General features: G+C 49.7%; 1 protein-coding gene across 4 annotated transcripts in view; it reads right to left on the reverse strand.

The window, feature by feature from the left end:
- Positions 1-19,814, reverse strand: part of gabrg2 (gamma-aminobutyric acid type A receptor subunit gamma2) — a 33,907-nt gene extending 14,093 nt beyond the window's left edge. For 2 of the 4 annotated variants that reach the window (XM_029848797.1, XM_029848796.1), the window contains exons 1-6: positions 19,422-19,814; positions 14,601-14,740; positions 9,690-9,757; positions 7,994-8,214; positions 6,404-6,486; positions 4,963-5,100 (exon numbers count right to left, since the gene is read on the reverse strand). In XM_029848797.1, the coding sequence (XP_029704657.1) occupies positions 4,963-5,100; positions 6,404-6,486; positions 7,994-8,214; positions 9,690-9,757; positions 14,601-14,740; positions 19,422-19,528 (757 nt within the window). In that variant the 5' untranslated portion in view covers positions 19,529-19,814. The remainder of the gene's footprint in view (positions 1-4,962; positions 5,101-6,403; positions 6,487-7,993; positions 8,215-9,689; positions 9,758-14,600; positions 14,741-19,421) is intronic. The other 2 variants (XM_029848798.1, XM_003970929.3) reach the window with 2 other exon arrangements.
- Between the last annotated feature and the right edge of the window lie 251 nt (positions 19,815-20,065).

Here is a 20,065-nt window from a genome sequence, read left to right on the forward strand (position 1 = left end):
TATGAGTAACTGCTCTACTGAACTGCTGTGAGCATCCGAAGCGCGTCCGTCCATCACAGCAGGGACGGTTGCGTTAGCCACAGGAACATGGATTTCCTGGAGCTAACGTGCCGCTAACGTGCTGCAGTAGCATGCTTTACATCTTGAGGGGTTCATATCTAAAGGGAATCCTGCCAAATTCAATAGAAACTTTCTGTGTAACCTCTAGAACAGGCATCTCTGACTGCGCTGACCTGTTTTATTTTTGGCTTTGCTCCCCCCCCTCGCCTTTCTCCACCCCCTGACCTCCATCTTTGCCTTCCATCCTGCTAACAACAAACACAGGATCTACCATCGCCTGATTACATCAGCGCCACCCCCCCCCCCCCCACCCCCCCTCTCCATCTTTACCCACTCTGGCAAATGAGACGGCTTTAATTTTGTAGTCGACGCGCCCGGTGTCCTAGTTTATCAGCCCCCGACACTCCTGCCTTTACAGTCGGGAGGGGGGAGAACATCTAAATTTCTATTTCAAGTGCAGGTTATGAGCGCCGATCCATATCGTTGTGCGCTCTCAATAACCTGTTCCAGTCCGCCAAAATATAGAAGAAGCACCGCAGAATAATAACAAACTGACAGGAAATAGCAGAAGAATCAATATTTTTGAGCGAACGTTCTCCTTCTTTCCACCTACGGGAACTTTTTAATGTGCTTTTTCTTCCCAGAGCAATCTGCCCCCCCCCGCCTGTGTTCAGCTTTTAATTATTTGGCCAAATGCAGAGAGAGAAAGCGAGCGCGGACATTTTTAGGTCACAAGAACTTGACAAGAAGACAAAAAAAAAAAGAGTCATTTTGAAGCAGTTGGGCATCTGCTGCCTTTGTGTTACCGTGGATACGGTAATGGGGCAGGGCAGGATTTGCGCGTGGAGGACGGGAGAGGGTGCAAATTGGGATTTAACTTCACAAAAAGAGGATTCCGGCTGAGTCAGGGCGTTTTTCCCTCCCACTCCTGTCCATCACAACTATCGCCCAGTAGCAAGACGGAGACGTCGGGAATGAGCGCGGAGGGGGAGATTAGGGACGGGGTTATTATGGGAGCGAGGCAGCTGCGGCTATTGTAGCCAGTGCTGTGATTTTTAAGATGCTCTGAAAGAGCAATCATCTTATTTTAAACGTAACTTGCTGTTCCACTAACTGTCGCGTAACAGCGGGGCCACGTTTTCCCTTTTCACTTCCCCGTGTTTGAGCATTATCGGGAATTCATATGCAGCATCTGTAGTTGTTTCCCAGACTATGCTGAAGGGGTTAGCAAAGCAATATCTGTGTAATATTAGAAATATATATAGAAAAAAAGGAAGTTTGCTTTTATTGCTTTTCATTGCTCCATCTTGGCTTTATTAATCAAAGCCGATGATGACAAACTTTCCCTCCGCTTCATCTTACTCCCAAGAAATCTGCCAAAAAAACTTCATTTCAATTTGTTTTTCCGATATTGAAGATGCGAGCGCTTGTCGCGCCGGCGCTCTGGGATTGGGCAAACCTCCTGATGCCTCCAGACAATATTGCCATGTGCCCGTTGTCGCTCTCGCATGGGTATTTTAGTAAAACTGCTTTTCTGCATCTGGAAGTTTGGATTTAATGAAACGCAGCCCTGATGATTCATTATAGAGTCCTGACACAAACGAGTGTCAGCATCAGCAGCATCAACAACCTTCTCCCACAAAGGCCCCTCTTTAATACATATGAAGCCAAATGAGATACGCACGAAGAATGGGGGGAGAGAACGCCATCAGGAGTCGGCCGTCGTGCCCTTTTATGGGCAACACAGATGGATAGATTTAGGGTGAAGGGTCCAAACCCCAGTTCATCTGGGTCTTGTGTGTCTTTAAAAGCTTCTAAAGCGTCAAATGGCTGCAAAGGCCTGGTCGGGGGGGGGGGACATGGAAGGCGACTCTGACTGGTTATAGAGGGTCAGAAAGGAGCAGAAGTGGCGAGCCAGCGGCTGGATTCCAAAGCCTCACATCTTTAACGCTCTTTTGAGAGCGATCCCATAGTAATCCTTGTTTCCTAATTCACCCAGAGGGGCCCATATCCTTCTGATGCGCCCTGGTGGGTGTGTAGTTAAACTTTAAGTGATGCGTAGGTTCCCCGACCTGAACTAGCACGATGATGCTCTCCGCTACGAGGAGGAGCCGTTGCTGGCGAGCTAACGTGCTCTGTTTGTGCATATGTGCACCACACGCGGATGTTCCTGCCTCGTCTGCTACCGTTTCTTCCGCCGGGTCACTTCTTTTTCATCCGCGCTGCCTTCAGATTCGCCCCATCAAAGAATCGTCTGCGGAACGCGTAACTATCTCATCGGGAGAGGACCGCTGATGTGTCCCTGGGCTTTCGCCACTCAAAGTGAATCACACAGGCGGCCGCACACAGACAACAGGGCTGCACGCCATGGCTTTCGGAAGGTCACTCTAAGAATAGCTAAAAATGGTTCAGGCCCGATACGCGGCGCACTGCCGAATGTGCACGCAGGCAAATGGACAGAGGAACATGCATGAATATAAGGATGCAGGCAGAGTCCAGCGCACTCACACACACAGCAGAGCAGCGACGGACGCACAGAGAACGCACTCGTGCACGGCCAAGCAACCATCTCGCCTTTCGCTGGAGCATCGGATGGCTCACTGCTGGGGAAATAACTGTCGTGGGGGGGCTAGATGGCTTCGCCTCCTTATGCTTGAAAGGAAAAAGCTTTTTGCCCATCAAGCAATGTTTAATTAGGCATATTTATTCCGCTAATGTGCTGCAAAGATGGCAAACAGCAGCAAAGAGACCAAAGATCTGACGGTTAACGCAGATGCACCCCACTGGCTACGTCACTTTAGAAGAGACGAACGACTTCCTGCATCCTTGGGTAACCGTCCACAGTAAACCTGTAAACACACACACACACGCACACACACACGCACACGCACACACACACACACACACTGCCACCACATCCTGGTTTGCCGGGATAATTGATGCCTCCGTTCATCTTGTTCACACATTTCACTCGGTGCTAAACTTAACCACAGCTAGCTGCGTGCCTCACACCTCGGGTGTCATACATTAGAATGTTCTGCAGATGTGGCAGCTTATTGCTATTCCGTTCACTGGTGTCCTTTCAACCACCCTTGCTGCCCACTCTCCCCACAACCTCCCCCCTCTCCCCTTGTTTTTTTGCTTCATTTTGTGTGTGTTAGCATGCAAATGTCTGTCTGCACAAATGCAGGTATGAGCTTCCAGGCAGTGCAGCCGACTAGATGTGAAGTGACACGCTAACAGGACCATCCCTCCCCCCCAACCCCCACCCTCCCTTTGGACACTGGCTGAGAGAGGTAAGATCAACAAATCCAAGCAGACATACCCTTTTATAAAGAGCTGCATCATCGTAGCGGCAGATGGCTAATCCCCGCCCCCGCCCTGCCCACCTCCACGTCCTGCCCGTTTCTCTAATATCACTTTATTTTTTTTAATAATCGTTCATCCCCGTTTTAAAGGCGACACTCAGAGATTGCCTGCGGAGGGGGGACGTTAAGTAGCGCCGGGAGAAGCAGAGCGCGGTGGGGGGGGGGGGTCAGCTCGTCATGTAGGATGAGAGGCGCTGACTTCCTGTGACCATCGCTGTCAGGGTCAGCTCACCTGTCCTGTCTGTCCGTTCAGGTTTCCATTGAACTCCGTGTCCTCAGCATATATCCCTGATCTGTTCAATGGACTCGCCACCCCCGCCACCGCCACCCCCCCCCCACGCCACCCCTGCCGCTGCCGCCACCTTTGGCCTTCAAAACAACCTTCACAACCACGAACGTTCTGCCCCCGTTCCTAACCTCCTCTTGCAGCCTGAGGCTCCGCCCTCTCGTGATGTCACAACATTTCTCCATTAGGAACCTCAGAGCCAAACGTTTCAGCCCAATCAGACGTGTTCTGTTTTTTTTAGAGGGGAGAGGATCATCGAGCCGGGGCTGGAGCGGGTCGCACACTCCAACCGACTGCAAGACGAGGCACGAGCTCTCCAAGCCGAGGTTCTGCGCCCCGGCGCCGACAGCAGATGGGTGTTTGTGGAGAGAAGGAAGCCGGGCCGGGACAGAGGAGATGGAAGCGCTCCTCTCCGGCATGTCCGCCCACTCCCACTGCCTTTTTCATGTTCTCCCAAAAAAAAATGTCTCGGTTAAAACCGAAAGTTTCCCTTTTTTTTATCTGGTTGTTGGATCAATTTGGGCGGCAGCGGGTCACCGTGTAAACACGCAATTAACACGCTAAAAAACGATCAGTCCTTGTGTCTGATCGTTGCGTAGCGCTCAGCTGGCAAATGACTGTTTTGTGCGGCGACGCGCAGAATAAACACAGGCTTTGTGACGCGGCCTTGTTCTGTGAAGCGTGCACGTTCACCAGGCTGTCGGGCTGCTTTTTGGGTTGTTCCGCAGCGTTGAAGTGGCCTTCTGAGGTTAAAGCTTTAAGATTCAGGCAGCGGACGGTACCACAGGTAGTGCACATTCATTCCTCACAATGCTGTAATTCCTTCTTCTGACGTGTTTGCGTCCCACCAGGCAGCCTGAGCTTCGCTGGTAAATGGGAATCAGGGCACGAAGCGACTGGACAGACCCGGCTGAACATGCTATAGCAAGAGTAATAGCCCGCTGCCACGTATCTGATGTAATGACTCTACTTACTGTATCCTTCCAGCCAACAGTATATTCTAAAGAGATTAGTACCGAAGTGCAGCCAAAAAAGCATCCATCCCCCGGATCAATACCAACATAACAGTGTAACATAATGACCTGGGATGGACTGAGAGGAAGGGAAATGAGTCCAGCACTCCGGTGAGTGTGGGAAACCTGACGAGGTATAGGTTCCAGGAAGCAGCAAGGCTTTTTTGAGGGTTTAATCAAGAGGTGAAGAGCAAAAACAACAAAAGCAGGAAGCAAAAGAGCCGTGGTTCTTTACCCGAGACGGTCCTGACGACCTCCGAGGTGTTCCTCAGGCCCACGAAGGAGAACTGGTAGAGCCTCCAAGAGCGAATGTCCCCGACTTCTACTGAGCTCCTCTTCCACTTGTACACGATCTCTTCCCTGGGGTAGCCATCTGAACGGCAAAGTACAAAGTTAAAAAAAGGAGGGAAAGAACAGAAAAAAGCTGCATGGTGCAAAAAATAACCCCCTTATTCAGACTCATCTGCATCCCTTCTGGGAAATAAGCTCAGGACTGATGATTCCAGAAAGTTCTGCACTCCGGAAAAGCTCTAAAACTACAGGCAGCTCGTGTACTTCTAAGCTAACCTAAGCTAGCCACGGCGGCTCACTTTAGCATGACGAGGTACAGTATGTTCTGGATAGGCCTGGGGTGCGTGTGTCGCTCCTGATACCTAAATGGAACCGGTGTGGAATATTTCAATTATTCATCAACTCCACAGAAGAAAGACAGCAGCGAAGCTAATCGAAACATCAGATCGGGAAAGAACGCCGCTTCAAACGCACTCCACGCGCGGCGGCACGAATTCCAGTCCACCAGTAAATACTGATTGAATCTAACCGGATGCATTTTTATAACAAGATCCCAGTTTCAGAGCTTCCAGTTGGCCTGCTTTCATTTGACTGGGCAGGAACCGCGCTGGGTTCCCGCCGGTGTCAACCAGAACCCGACAAGAACGTGGATTTTCCTCCGCCTCTCCTCTGGCGAGGCGTCGTGTGCGGTCGATGGAGGAGCGAGGGCTGAATAATGCACGTGAATCTTCCTCGGCGCAAACTTTAAATGGCTTTATGACTAAAGTGCTCTCAGATATTCAGTTATGCCGGCACTCTGCGGCTCAGCGGACGGACGGATCGGCCACGTTCTGCACCGCTAGGCCGTCGGCGCACACGGAAGCGTCGTTGTCTCTTCCAGGAGCTCAACGTTACACATTTTAGCTTGTAGCAGAGGCCTTGTTGCCACCAAACGTTGCAATTTGAGGCCGTCGGGGGAATGTGATAAATGCTGCTCGGCCTGTTTCCTTTGAGATTGAGCACGAAGCAGCTTCCAAACTTCAGCGGCCGTCCGCGGCTTTCATCCATTTAGGGAACCGTTTGTTCCCTTTTAGGACCCACACCTGCTGGTTTCCCTTTCTTTTTCTTCTGGTGGAGGCATTTACTCTGGGGAATATCCCATAGTGCACCTCTGTCGAGCCGCAGCAGCCTCATTAACATGCTTAACGTGGGAGGTGTGACCCATTTGGTCTCGTCGAACTTTTTAGACAAAAACAATGATTTGTTTCTTTGCTTGATTGAAGCAACAAAATGAGCAAATTAATGGATTTCATGGAGTCCTGACAAAGACAGCTTTGCTAGGCTGCCTGTGTCCAAGGGTGCACGTACATGCGCAGACTATATCACGACAGTGAAGGTCAACTTACAGCTTGAGAACTCCAGAGGGCACGAGTGCTCATCCATTGGGAAGTTGTTCAGTTTCAGCTGGCACTCTGCGTCGATGGTCAACCTGCAGGGACACACTTTTAGTATCTTTCTTTGACGAGGCCGGTCCTGCCCGATGCTTCCTGAGATTCCACGAAATAAAGTCGAACCAAAGGCTTTTATTATATTTGTGCGACTCAGCAGACACGGCTCCGCTCTCAGCTAATTGACTAAACGGCCGCTAACTAACGCGACCCTGGCTAACGACGTTTTGTGGAATCGCGTCCGAACAGACGCTCCGATTCATCAAACATCGGAACTGGATCCAATTATCGTTTGCAGCAGCCTTGATCGGGATGCGCCGCACAATTAGATCTTCTGCGAGCGCTTGATGATCCGCTCGACCAAAGTTTCTGCATTAGTGGGTCTAAGTAATAGATTCCAGCGCATCCTCGTCTCAGAGCCCAGAACACCAAATAACCACAGCTGCCCGCAGCCATCTGGGACCATAATTAGTGTATTTAAATGAGAATCTGATGTTTGAATTCCATATTGGAGAATTTTTAATTTGCTAAAAGTTTTAAAATGACTTTCAGACTGTGTGGGACTTAACAGATGGGGCTTTGTGCGCGCCTGTTTGGGAAATTAATGCATTAATTATTTGTCTAATTGATTGTCTTCTATATGTGGGCATGAGAATTGTATAATAAACGCACCCGCTCCACTTCTTTAGGTGAGAGAAGCTTGTGTAAATAGGAGCATATTTAGAACGCCGCCGTGCTAACGCCAGGCCGCATTAATTAAAATTTCAGTAAAGCAAACTGATGCTTCCGCAGCCTCCCGTCTCTCTCTTTCACACTTGAGGGAATTTAGAGGCAAAGTCATTAAACTTCCCCTTAATGAGAAAATGACCTCCAACGACCTCACCTATCTGCACACTGGCTGTTGTCATGTATCACTGTCCTCGCAATCATGGTGGTCATCCTAATGAAGTGCTGGGAAAATTCAGACTTCTTTAACTAATTAATGAAATGTGTGTGTGTGTGTGTGTGGGGGGGGGGGGGTGGGGGGGGGTGGGGGGGGTTCTGCTGAGCACTACATCCATCACGTCCTGATTGAGTCCAGGAGAGTTTGCTCGCTCTTATTATCACTTATGATCCAGCGCTAATGTTTGCTGTATCCAGCATGTAAAACATGCTAATTAGCGCGACAAGAGTTAATTAGTTCTTCTGTTTCACACGTTTTGGGTTAACAATCGTTCACTTTCTGAAGCAAGGGGGTCAAAAAGTTTTCTTATTAACACAGGCTGTTGATGGCGGTATTAAGAAATAAACACGAAGCTGCTGGAAAATGAGGAGTTTGAGGACATCCCAGTGTTCCTTACTCACTGGAATTTCGAAAGGCCCGGGCCTCTTCAGGATAATCAGTGCCATGTTTTATTTAGAGACGCATTCATCATAAGGTAGGTTCCTTCTGCCCGCATTGATTGTTCCTTCTGATGGATTCCAGGGCAGAAGAATACACCTGGCTTAAATGGGAGAGCTCAGCAGGCCGTGTGGATGAGTGTGAATGGAATGACCTCGGACTTCTACCTGAGCGTGTAGAGTATCCGCCCGTCGTTCCAGATCCGGAGCATGCGGTTGGGCGTGGTGATCCAGTGGGCGTCGGCCTTCTTGGAATTGCGAAAGAACGTGTCTGGGATCCAGATCTTCCCGACCATGTTGCTGTTGAGGCGCAGGACCTTCATGGTGCTGTTGAACTTCAAGCGCCTGTCGTACCAGGTCTGAGCGAAGAAGATGTCGATGGTGTATTCCTGTCGGCGGGGCGAAACCAAGAAATGTTCCGTTTATGTTTATGCTAACGGAACCGTCGCTGCACTATGGCAAAGGTCAAATAGAAACAGGGGCTTCAAACCCCTTCCATTCTGGCAGCAGAGGGGGGTGTATTAAAAACCCAGAAGTCCTCACAAAGAAACCAATAAACCATCACTCCGCCTGCTCACTGAGGCCATTAATTATTCATTGTTTGGCATAAAAGCCATCAAAGCCCACAAGCTAAAACATTCTCTTCAGTCCCTTTAAGAGAATTCGATGTAGACAAAATGACACGTGTGAGACTTGTTGATTTTATTTATTCCGTTATTGGGTTCCTGGAATGGTTGAGCCCCGAGGTTCAAAGAGGAGTGAAAAATAAAGGAGGAGATTTGGGCGCGCGAGGACACCGAGGCATTAGTGTCCGACAATAAAGGCTAAATCCGAGCCAAAGTGTCCTAAACGAGATCTGAAAAATAACATTTTCGCTTGGCGACGCTCCAGCTTTTTCCTTTTTTTTTAAACGGAATCCCTTTCGACAAAAGGGCAGAACGCTATAAAAGCCAGTGATGAGAAAAAGATTGGATGCTTTTGAGCTTCCCAGAGGCTCTGCTGAGTGGGATAAACTTTTATTATCTTGACACCGTAAAGGCTCTGGGATGCTTTTAAAGCCGCCGCACGTTCGCGGGGGTCCACGGTGGGGCCGTGCTCGGGAAGTTTGGGATCGGTGGCAACTTTGTTTTTAATTCCACAGAAGCTTAAAACATGAATATGAAACAATTAATAACAGTGTTTGTGCATAGAATCATCAATATGTTGGTCAGTAGGTGTGGCTCTCTCTCTCTCTCTCACACACACACACACACACACACACTCTCTCTCTCTCTAATTTGATCTCTGATCTCTTTTCCCTGCCTCTGGTTCTGTTGTTCATCTTTAGAACTCAATGGGCGCCACAATAAAGTATGGATGAGAAGGAAACGTCTGTCTTGCCTTTCGAATATAATGGAGAAATATTTCAACGAGTGGATGAGAAGAAATTGAACAAAACAAGAGATTTATTTATTAGAATGTTGCAGAAGTGAGAGGAGCTAAAGAAAGGGAAGGCAGAACGGAGCTGAAGGAGCCTGAGAGGGTGAAGAAGGAGCGTGAGGAGCCACCTTCACCCTAACCTGGATGGATTCCCCACTTTGATGCATAGCATTACACCAGGACAGCGGCCGTTGCTAACGGCTGTGGGGCCGTTGCCGTTAGCAACGGGCTGCAGATGCTGCTCTGAATCAGCACTTTCTGCTTTTGGAATGAAACTGAATTCTAAATGAAAGCGGTGCAGAGGCCACTGCAGTAACGAAGGCGCCGTTATGGGCGGGGCCAGCTGACCGACCAAATATGAGTGTGTGAGACCCTGGTTGTGGCCTCGGCGGCCCCCTAAAGCTTGACACGACCCCCCCTGAAGCATCACACCGGCTTTACTCACCATGTTGATGGCGTTTACGGGGCCGATGCTGTTGACAAACATGTCCGTGTGAATCACAGTTGGTTTGACTGCAAAGAAGCACAGAAATATGGATTTAGAGGAGGGCAACGGTGACGGTTTCCTTCAGAATTCGATTTGTTATCATTTGGATTAACAGTTTTTAATCGTACGGATGAAAATACGACCTTTTAGGACGGAGTCAGCCATCATATTACCAACATGACTCAGCAGAATTGTTATTAAGGGTCCACACAACCAATAAACTCACAATCCTGGTGACTAAAAGGCCATTTAGCTGTTTTTCTATGCTAGATTTAAACTCCATTTAGTTATTTACTCTGTGTCCCTTTAAAACAGAGAGGCCTCATTAACAACAGCATCACTATTGACTTTACAAAAACTTGACACCAAACCAGTGAGAAGCGATGACGTGGACGCTGCCCAGCTGGTGGGGGGGGGGGGGTCCTTAGGGGACACAGGAACACACGTGCTGCTGCTGCTTGTTTACCTGCATGCTTACATCTGTCCGGCGCCGTGCACCTCTTAGCAAACAGCCCCGAGCAATTTAGCGAGACGGACAGCTGGTTGTCAGATAAAGTGCGGCTGAGGAAACACACAGCTTGGTGTCAAATGGACGTCCGTGCACTGTCAGAACCTCCGAGTCAGCCCGGATCAACCTCCACACCGCACTAATGCGCACGCTTATGGATGACTGGGCACTATATCTGCGAGAGCGACTTAAGCGACCTCAAGCTGGATGATTTGGGGGGCTCTGGTGGGGGGGGGGGGGGGGGGGGGGGGGGGGTAAAATGGAGGGAGTGTAATTTTGCAGCCATCTGTCATGTTTGCTTGCGTAGCAACCTCGCTGGTGATCCCAACACGCCGGCACGTGAAAATATTCCTGTACCGCTCTGCTGGATTTAAGAGGTTGTGCAAAATACCTTTTAGGAAAGAAATTTAAAAAATAACAACTACTGACATTTTAAATGGAGTGTAGAGCAGAAATGCCTGGAGATTCTTTCAGAGCATTGAACAAACATTGGCCTTCAAATGTGGAGTCGGAGACAAGCTAATGCTCAACAACACAGCCACCAAGAGCAGACTGGTGGAATACTGGTGGAATACTGGTGGAATAGTGGTGGAATACTGGTGGAATAGTGGTGGGATACTGGTGGAATACTGGTGGAATACTGGTGGAATAGTGGTGGAATAGTGGTGGAATACTGGTGGAATACTGGTGGAATAGTGGTGGAACAGTGGTGGAATCCTGGTGGAATACTGGTGGAATAGTGGTGGAATACTGGTGGAATACTGGTGGAATAGTGGTGGAATAGTGGTGGAATAGTGGTGGAATACTGGTGGAATAGTGGTGGAATAGTGGTGGAATACTGGTGAAATACTGGTGGAATACTGGTGGAATACCAGTGGAATCTGATGGAATCTGGTGGAATATTGGTGGAATACTGGTGGAATACTGGTGAAATGGTGGTGGAATACTGGTGGAATACTGGTGGAATACTGGTGGAATCTGGTGGAATACTGGTGGAATACTGGTGGAATACTGGTGGAATCTGGTGGAATACTGGTGGAATAGTGGTGGAACACTGGTGGAATACTGGTGGAATACTAGTGGAATACTGGTGGAATCTGGTTGAATCAGCTTTCCAGAAGTGACTGTTGTACCAGCGCGTTGCTGATATGTTTTATTAAAACAGCTTCATGCCGAGTTCCTCTTCCCCTTCACAAATGGTACAAAACATTCCATTGGGCTGGTTGGATCACATTCCTGATGTAATATGAAATAAGGAGTCTTTTCAGCCCCCTCCATCACATCTCTGCACTCCTCGCCTCGGTTTTCACACACACAGTTGACTCCAGGGGCATTAAAATTAAATGAGCATCACAATGGACTTCAAAGGAGAGTCGCGGCGATCGGCGCTGAATCTAAATCCGCAGCATTTCCGAGCTCCGTGGAGCGGCGCTACAATTTGTTGCGTGATTGGTTGGTGCACCACATGACAGTATAGCCAGCTAATTATAACCCCTTTGTAGCTGAGCAACTTGGCAGCAGCTGGAAGACCAACGTCAGGGGAGTGAGATCATAGCGCGTTTGAAGATGACGGTTGAGACGGTGGCAGTCGGCTTCTGAGCTGCGCGGCGGCTCCAAAAGGTTGAAGCCGCTCCTCAAAGCATCTGAGCGGCTTTTAAAGCAAGAACCCACTTCTTAAAGTATTGATGATGAAGATGCGCCCCTTCCAGGGCGCTCAGTCCTCGTCTTGGAAGGACAGTAAAACCTGTTTGTGCTGCGCTGCGCCATAAGTGGCGGGAGCCTAATTAGCTTTGTATTTACCGTCTTTGGCTGCTGTTTATGGTCCGGCGCCACTGAAACGTCCAGTTTTCCTTCTTGGTCCGGTGCTCGGATGCTACTTTAGTTACTCCATGCTAACATGACGAATTTTTAGGAACCTGATGCAATTAATGAGGTTAAACCTCGACATCTTTCCCTCTTATCATCCTGAGGGGAGGAATTTTAGCAAGTGTGTTCTATTCTGTGTGTGGAATTAGTGGGAAAACTGCCACACCTGTGATGCCGTGTTGCCTTTTTTTCTGCAACCGAGACTGTTTTAGCATGTAGGGTTGGTAAGTAAATAAAGGCCGTTGTTACCGATGACTCGGCGTGAATGAAAGATTCCTACAAATGGAAAATTAAGAGAAATTTGTATGAATTCAAAATCATTCATGAATGCCAGCGCAGGTGTTTGACAGCAAAGCTAGTTCCATTACCATTAGCTGTACGTGATATTGCTGCTTTTTGCGCTCTCTAATGAGCTGAATTTCCGCATCCAGACACGAGTTTGGCAACAGCGTCTCAGCATCACATGACAAACACCAACCAGACCTACGTCAGCCCCAATTACTGCCTTTAGTTTATTCCCGTCTGACTTCTAAAAGACTCCTGGCTCCGTTATCTGCTGATCTACTCCTGTGCCTTTAATAATGATTCATCAATAATTAGCATCAGGCCTTGCTTCTAGCTGTGGCTCCAAAGGATGATGGGATATATTGCTTGGTTGGGGTGGATCGGTTGGACACGACTCTTCATGTAAATAGGGTCCAGCAATCCTCACTGAACAGCCCCGCACCCTCGTTAGTGCACTAGTTAGGCTCTAGGGAGTGTGTGAGACTTGCTGGAGCTTTTTGGGAAGCACACTTTGTTGCTGCTTCCTGCGATTCAGGTCTGTTCCTCCATGTCCCATCAACGTCCTCTTGACAGCTGCTCATGCACGGCTCACCGTTATTATTCCGTCCACAGTTATTAGTTGGGATTAGACCAGTGTTCCCAGTAAAAACGCACCTGTGGATCAGGCATTAAAGGGTGCTGAAGACTTCCCAGTCTGCTTCCTCCTGAGGGACGCGGCGGGTTTAGGATGCATGTGCAGACAAGACAAACCTACCCAGCTGTCCGCCTGTCTGTCTGCCAGCGTGTCCGCCTGTCTGTCTGCCAGCGTGTCCGCCTGTCCGTCTGTCTGCCAGCGTGTCCGCCTGTCCGCCTGTCTGTCTGCCAGTGTGTCCGTCTGTCTGCCTGTCTGTCTGCCAGCATGTCCGTCTGTCTGTCTGCCAGCGTGTCCGCCTGTCTGTCTGCCAGCATGTCCGCCTGTCTGTCTGCCAGCGTGTCCGTCTGTCTGCCTGTCTGTCTGCCAGCGTGTCCGCCTGTCCGTCTGTCTGTCTGCCAGCGTGTCCGCCTGTCCGTCTGTCTGTCTGTCTGCCAGCGTGTCCGCCTGTCTGTCTGCCAGTGTGTCCGTCTGTCTGCCTGTCTGTCTGCCAGCGTGTCTGTCTGTCTGCCTGTCTGTCTGCCAGCATGTCCGCCTGTCTGTCTGCCAGCATGTCCGCCTGTCTGTCCGTCTGTCTGCCTGTCTGTCCGTCTGTCTGTCTGTCTGCCAGCGTGTCCGCCTGCCTGTCCGTCTGTCTGTCTGCCAGCGTGTCCGCCTGTCCGCCTGTCTGTCTGCCAGTGTGTCCGTCTGTCTGCCTGTCTGTCTGCCAGCGTGTCTGCCTGTCCGTCTGTCTGTCTGCCTGTCTGTCTGCCAGCGTGTCCGCCTGTCTGTCTGCCAGCATGTCCGCCTGTCTGTCCGTCTGTCTGCCTGTCTGTCCGTCTGTCTGCCTGTCTGCCTGCCAGCATGTCCGCCTGTATGTCCGTCTGCCAGCGTGTCCGCCTGTCTGTCTGCCAGCGTGTCCGCCTGTCTGTCTGCCAGCGTGTCCGCCTGTCTGTCTGCCAGCGTGTCCGCCTGTCTGTCTGCCAGCATGTCCGCCTGTCTGTCTGCCAGCGTGTCCGCCTGTCTGTCTGCCAGCATGTCCGCCTCTCTGCCTGCCTGCGTGTCTGCCTGTCCACCTGCCTGTCTGTCTGTCAGAGGGAGGCCGCTCCTCTCCACTCACTTTGCTAATTCAAGGCTTTGCACCTATTTAATACTCAGCCTGTGAGCTCGCGTGTGGAGCAGAATCAAGTCCGGGGCAGAAAGAGACATCCCATAATGTTCACCAATCCCCACTCAGCATTTTAGATCTGTCAATTATAATCTATATATGTATAGGTCACCAAATCCATAAGGAATCACCACCCCCTTCCTGTTGGCTAATGAGCTAGCATGATAACAGCTAATATGTTATAAAAACAGGTTTCTCCTCATTAATGTTCCCACTAAAGGAATAAAAGGTGGCGCGTGCGAGTCGCCGTTACGAAATCCCAGATTAGCTCTCCCCATGAAAGGAGACAATGGCAGGCTCCGGGCTACCAAGAGTCCCTAGAAAAAAACCATGGGCAGACATCACGCACACATGTTGGACGGCAAAGGCAACCGCGCGCGTGGGCGTGCGTCGCTGCGGCTCCGTGACTAAACGGATCATCTGCGGGCCCACCTCCGATGTCAGGTCTGAGTTTGTTGTCGTAGCCGTCCAGCAGGCTGTTCAGGATGTGCGTGACGTCACTCTCGTAGACTTTGGGGGTCAGGACCCACGTCTTGTTGGACACCTCGTCATCGTCGTCGGACTGGAAGGAGCTGCGGGAGGAGAGAGGGAGAGAGTTTCATCATCTACGGAAGTGCTTCCTGTTGAGAAAGGGCTTCCGTTCATCCGCCCGTGCGTCCGTCCAGCCATGATGGGCACACCCAGGTGTTACTGGGGGCCCACGAATCACCAAACGAGGACAATCAGAGCACATTTAGAGGCTCGCCAACACGTCAAAGCCTCCGGAATTTATAGCTGTTCAAATATCTGCACGGAAATTTCGGACACGGGACAAGCGAAGACGGCCCGCAAGTGTGTTTTAACCACAAAACTCAGCAAATCAGAGCAAAAATAGAACAAATTCAAGCGTTGCACATGGAGTTGGGCTTGTTTTTTATGTAACTGGTCGCTTGTTTGTGTAATTTTGTAACCGGAGGGAGTTTGGACAGAGACCAGACTTGACAAAGTCTGCCTGAGAGATCTGGCAGTGCTGAGGAAGAGTCGGGAACCAACGCACACACAGGCCCAGTCTGCACCACTGAAGGTAAAATTCGGCTTTGCTGAAGTATTTTGCCGTCTTTTCTGCCGCTTGACGTTGGAACGGTGGCGCGGGCGGGCGCAGCGCTGGTCCTCTCAATCAGCAGGAGCTCAAATGAGAGGAAATGACCACCAACCTTCCTTTGGCTTTAGCCATCAACGTTAGCTAAACATGCTCTCCTTTTGTACGTTCTATTATATAAATATGGGGCAGAATTCTTCAATAGGACAGTTTGTGGTAGAACAACAACACAAATATGTCAGTGTTTAGCCTTTATGTGCCGACTTTAAGCCGGTTTTAGTCTTTCTCCACGTCGCCTGTGCAGATATTGAAGTGATGAGCGATGAGAACGCGGCGTTTCTGCAGGACCGGCCTCATCGTGCATTTAGGCCAAAGCAGATAAACAAACCCTCCTGACGTTTGATGTGCAAATGAGTCGAGCAGGCTGAACTTGTTTGCTTCAGATCTTGGCTTGTGTGACACCTTCCTGCATTTTTGAGCTTTTTTATTTTCCTGTTTTCCACTGTCTGTTTTTATTCTTTCCTATCATGAACGACGATAACTGAAACTCTTTCGATGTGAAACATTGTGTTTGCTCCCGTCTGTCAGGGTTTGGGCCCTGTTTGATGGGGCCTGTCGACAAAGAAAGGGCAATTTTAGCTGATTTTCTCTGAAAGCGGGGCTGAGGATGACATAATATTGACACCTGGAAATAATCAAAAAAGCCTTTTCATCAAATATCATCTGCATTCAGTCAGATTCTACGTTCCCATGAAACACGGTTGTGATTTATCGGGTTGAAAAATAGGAGTAAACTATATGGTGAGTGAAGAAAGGTTATATTTTAAGGCCCTCTTCATTTTCCAGAGTTGTAATCTCAGACTTCTTCCAGTGATGTTTCAAAAAAGCCTCATGAAAGATAAAACGCTTCAACGTCCCTCCCTTATCTCTGCAGGGAGGGAACCCAACAGGTCTCCCCCTGCAGCAGACAGTTTCAGGTTTAATGGGATGGCGCTCGAAGACACTCGGAGCTGAGGTCAAACAAACACAGCACTCCGGGAGACGAAGCGATCGGAGGACAAGTGCAATATGAGTCAGAATTCTGGACGTAACGGCACCTTTTACATTCAATTAGCATTAGCGCTGCGTGCGTAACGAGAGTCTGATTTACTACGGCGGCAGTTTGTTATATAACGAGGGTCCTAAAGTGCCTCCCAGATGCCTTTAGTGCATGATTGTGACGTTTTGGGACATGAAAAGTGACTACAAAGGGGGGTTAGTCGGGATGATTGACCCTCCAGCGACATTTCAGAGGGAGAAGAGAAGAACTCATCACGGGAAAACACAGAAAACTCCAGCCGGCACCGAAACGAAACTTTTTAATCTGCTTCAATCGATTTCAGTCAGGACGGCCATTAAAACGGGGAGAAGGCAATAATGAGGTATCGCGGCTCCTGCCATTAGTCTGATTCTGCGTATGCATATGCATGAGAGCCGCAATCTTGAATTACTATGCAGGCCGTGGCGGAGATGCAGCTGTTCTTTATATAACGGATTTATTTTCACGAGCAGCGTTCAAGGCAGAAATAAGGATTCAAGGATGGTGACATGCATAAACAATGAGGCACGTGGCGTTGATTGAAGTTGTGCCGCCGCACCTCTTGCTAGCTACATGAACTGGCTGCGGGAGGCGTCCCACAGAGCAACCTTGGATCCAACTCGTATGAAATGGGATGTATGAAATAATAAAGAATCAGTAATGGTGCAAGGGAAAGCCACTGTTTCCATGGTGAAGTACAAGGACAGAAGCCTTGATAGCTTTCTCATGTTCTGGTGTGATGATTTTTTTTTTGACTAACGGTGAGTCAGAATGTATTAAATACATCCCTGCTATGGGAGCAGTACCTTAAGACGGGATGGGGGGGCAGGTGGATGGAATCTAAAGTACAGCTGAGGCCATAACAATGCTCCAACGCTGAGCACATCAAAGGCTGTGGCTAGCATTAGCATCCAGCCCACATTACTATGATGAAATCAATTTCATCTGATCGTCCCACATCTTGATGGCTGACCCGTACCAACATTGGTCAGGCTGTCTGTGAATGACCAGTTAACCACATAAATGACCTTCAGTTAGCCAAGGCTAAATCCAGTTTAGCTAATATTAGCAGGTAAGCTTGACTTCCTTCTGTCAGTGGTACCAAAGGGCAATGTTTCTAATACGTGCTACGTTAGGTTAATAAAAAGCTGTCTCGGACGCCCCTCCTCACCAACATCACTGACTTTATCTTTCATTACAGGTGCAAAATGATAAAATAGAGAAAAACACCATCTTGTTGGACAAACCAGTCACCGTGCCACCGTTTGTTCAGATGAATCCCAGATGCTTTACAGATTAAGATCAATCACAGTTCTGTCATTTTTGTAGGTGTGCATGCCCCTGACGGGCACACGTTTAGTGCTGAGATGGTGCCTCCAGCCTGTTAAGTTGGCTCAAATGAGAGCTTTGTTATTATTTATTCTCATGGCTGATTCCCTCATTGCTCTTCTCTTACTCAAACACCAACAGTCACCCAGCAGCTTCTTCTTCATTCTCCTCCTTCTCCTCGCTCTCCTCATGCTAACAGTTCCGACTTTAACGCCACTAATCCGCTATCACCTCAGGTGAGCAAAACTAGCTGTTAATTAGCAACGTGTCTGGTGGAGCTCAGAGTTGTCTTCTGAGCTCCTGGCGGAGCTACATTTGATTCCATATGCTGAGACACCTCAGGAGAAACCCGGCTGTGGCCCCTGGACCTGATGTGTGCTGGTACTCATCAGACATCACTCCACATAGTAACTGTCACAATGAGTCACAAAGCACCAAAGATTACTGGGAGCAGGCCGGAGGCCTTGAGAGCAGTCTTACGTAAGACTCCTCGTACATAAATCACAAGAAACTTCCGATGCAACTTCCCAGCTGCCAGTGAGGGGGCAGGTGACTTTTCCAATATATAAATGTATACGTTGGAGCCAGATATCAACTCTTTACAAGCTGCTGAGTAATGACCTCACACTCGAAGCGATTATTTAAAGCCGAATCGGCGCCGCTTGCTGCGATCAATCTTTCAACCGGTCTTGAATCCATAAAACCCAACCAAGTGCATGATGGGACAAGCTGCGGTGTTTACCCAGGAATACTGTGACCCAATACCAAAGAAGAAGAAGTGAGGCACAAGAGTCCTCCTGGCTCAGGTCGACACCAACGTGACGGTGATTGAACGTCGGCAGGCTCATGTGCCTACATTTTTATTTTTTCCTTCGACCCCCCCCCCCCCCCCCCCCCCCTTCACACACACACACACACACACACACGCACACCCCGCAAGACGGACGCGCTGCATCCGTCCTGCTGACGCGTCCTATCTGCGCGCTCGGGTCGAATGTCCTGACAGGGGCATCGAAGAAAAGGGGGGGAAGAAGAAGAGATAAAGAAAAGCCCTCCCAAACGTTTGCGCCTGAGATCAAATGGCAGCGAGCGTGTGCACGCGTGCGTGCGTGCGTGCGCGAGTCCGTGCGTAAGACAAGAGCGATATGATTTATCCTTATTGTGCCTGCACACTTGCGTCCCCTGCTCGTCTGCCATTTTGAAATATTTGTTTTTCTTTTCCCCCAAATCCGACCCGTGGAACCTCTGCGGTCACCACCGCTTCATTCATTCTGTCAAATAATGTGAATTCAGGTCCAAACATTCATTCGTGAAGCCTCAAAGCTTTCAGAGCAGGCTTGATCCTTAAAGGTAGCTTAGCAGCGTTAGCTCAGGGGAAATTAGCCGCTCACTGCTATTTCTAACAGCCCGTGTGCGGCATTAAGACAAATAATCACCATGCAGAGCGTTTTATTGCTTGATTAAAATGAGAAGTATCGCCAGGATGCCATCAGATATTAGCTTTAGCCTACAGCTCCCTGATGCGGCTGTTAGAACGTGCGAAATACGCCACAATGGAGGGGGAAAAAACCCCATAGTGAGCATAAAACATGATCACTAAGGTGTTACAGACGCAGCTCGATGGTAACGCCACAGACCCTGGATCAGCGGGCTTGTGTTGGCCGCAAAATCACGTCAAATGTGGGGTGGGGGAAAAAAATCGGAACCGAACAGAAGCTGCACGTCGCCCCGGGTGTGCCGGGAAGCGAGCCGCAGATTTCCGCCTTACCTTGTGGGCAGATTAACGACAATGAAGACCCAGAGAAAGAGCCTGACGGGGAGGGAAGGCTTCGCCATTGCTGCCGAGGCTAAATGTGGCGGAGCCATCATCACCATCTTCCTTTCCTCTTCAGCGCAGATGGACGCGTCCGTCTATTCACTGGGTTCTCCCTCTCCGCGGTGCATCACGCACGCCAGCGGCAGCGGGTCCGCGAATCTTGACCCGACACGGACGTGCGCTGGAACCGGATGAGCCCGAAACGGAATGGATGCGGGTAGGAAGCGCGGCGGCGCAGCACTCCCGTCGTTTCTCCCCCCGACCGACAACCTAACAAGGGCCTAAAAAAACACCCCAGCAGAGACCGCGGCGCGCCCCCCCTCCCACCCTCTGTCTTATGATGTGTTCCGCTGATACGGAGCAGCTGAGACGGAGCCAGCAGAGCTTCGGTCTGAACGGAGCTGGACGGAGCGGGTCAGGGAGGACCCGGTGCGCGCTGCTGCGGCGGATCAACACATGCGTGGTTCCACAAAGCGGAAGCGGGCGTGAGAACTTGATCTCGGAGCCTTAGGAACCAAAGCTGGGGCTGTTTTCGAAATGTGTGATTTAAATCAATATTAATATTGTCGTTATTACTGCGGTTGCGTGTTCAGGCT

This window comes from Takifugu rubripes, chromosome 15, assembly GCF_901000725.2.
Source record: "Takifugu rubripes chromosome 15, fTakRub1.2, whole genome shotgun sequence".
NCBI classification, from domain to species: Eukaryota; Metazoa; Chordata; class Actinopteri; order Tetraodontiformes; family Tetraodontidae; genus Takifugu; species Takifugu rubripes.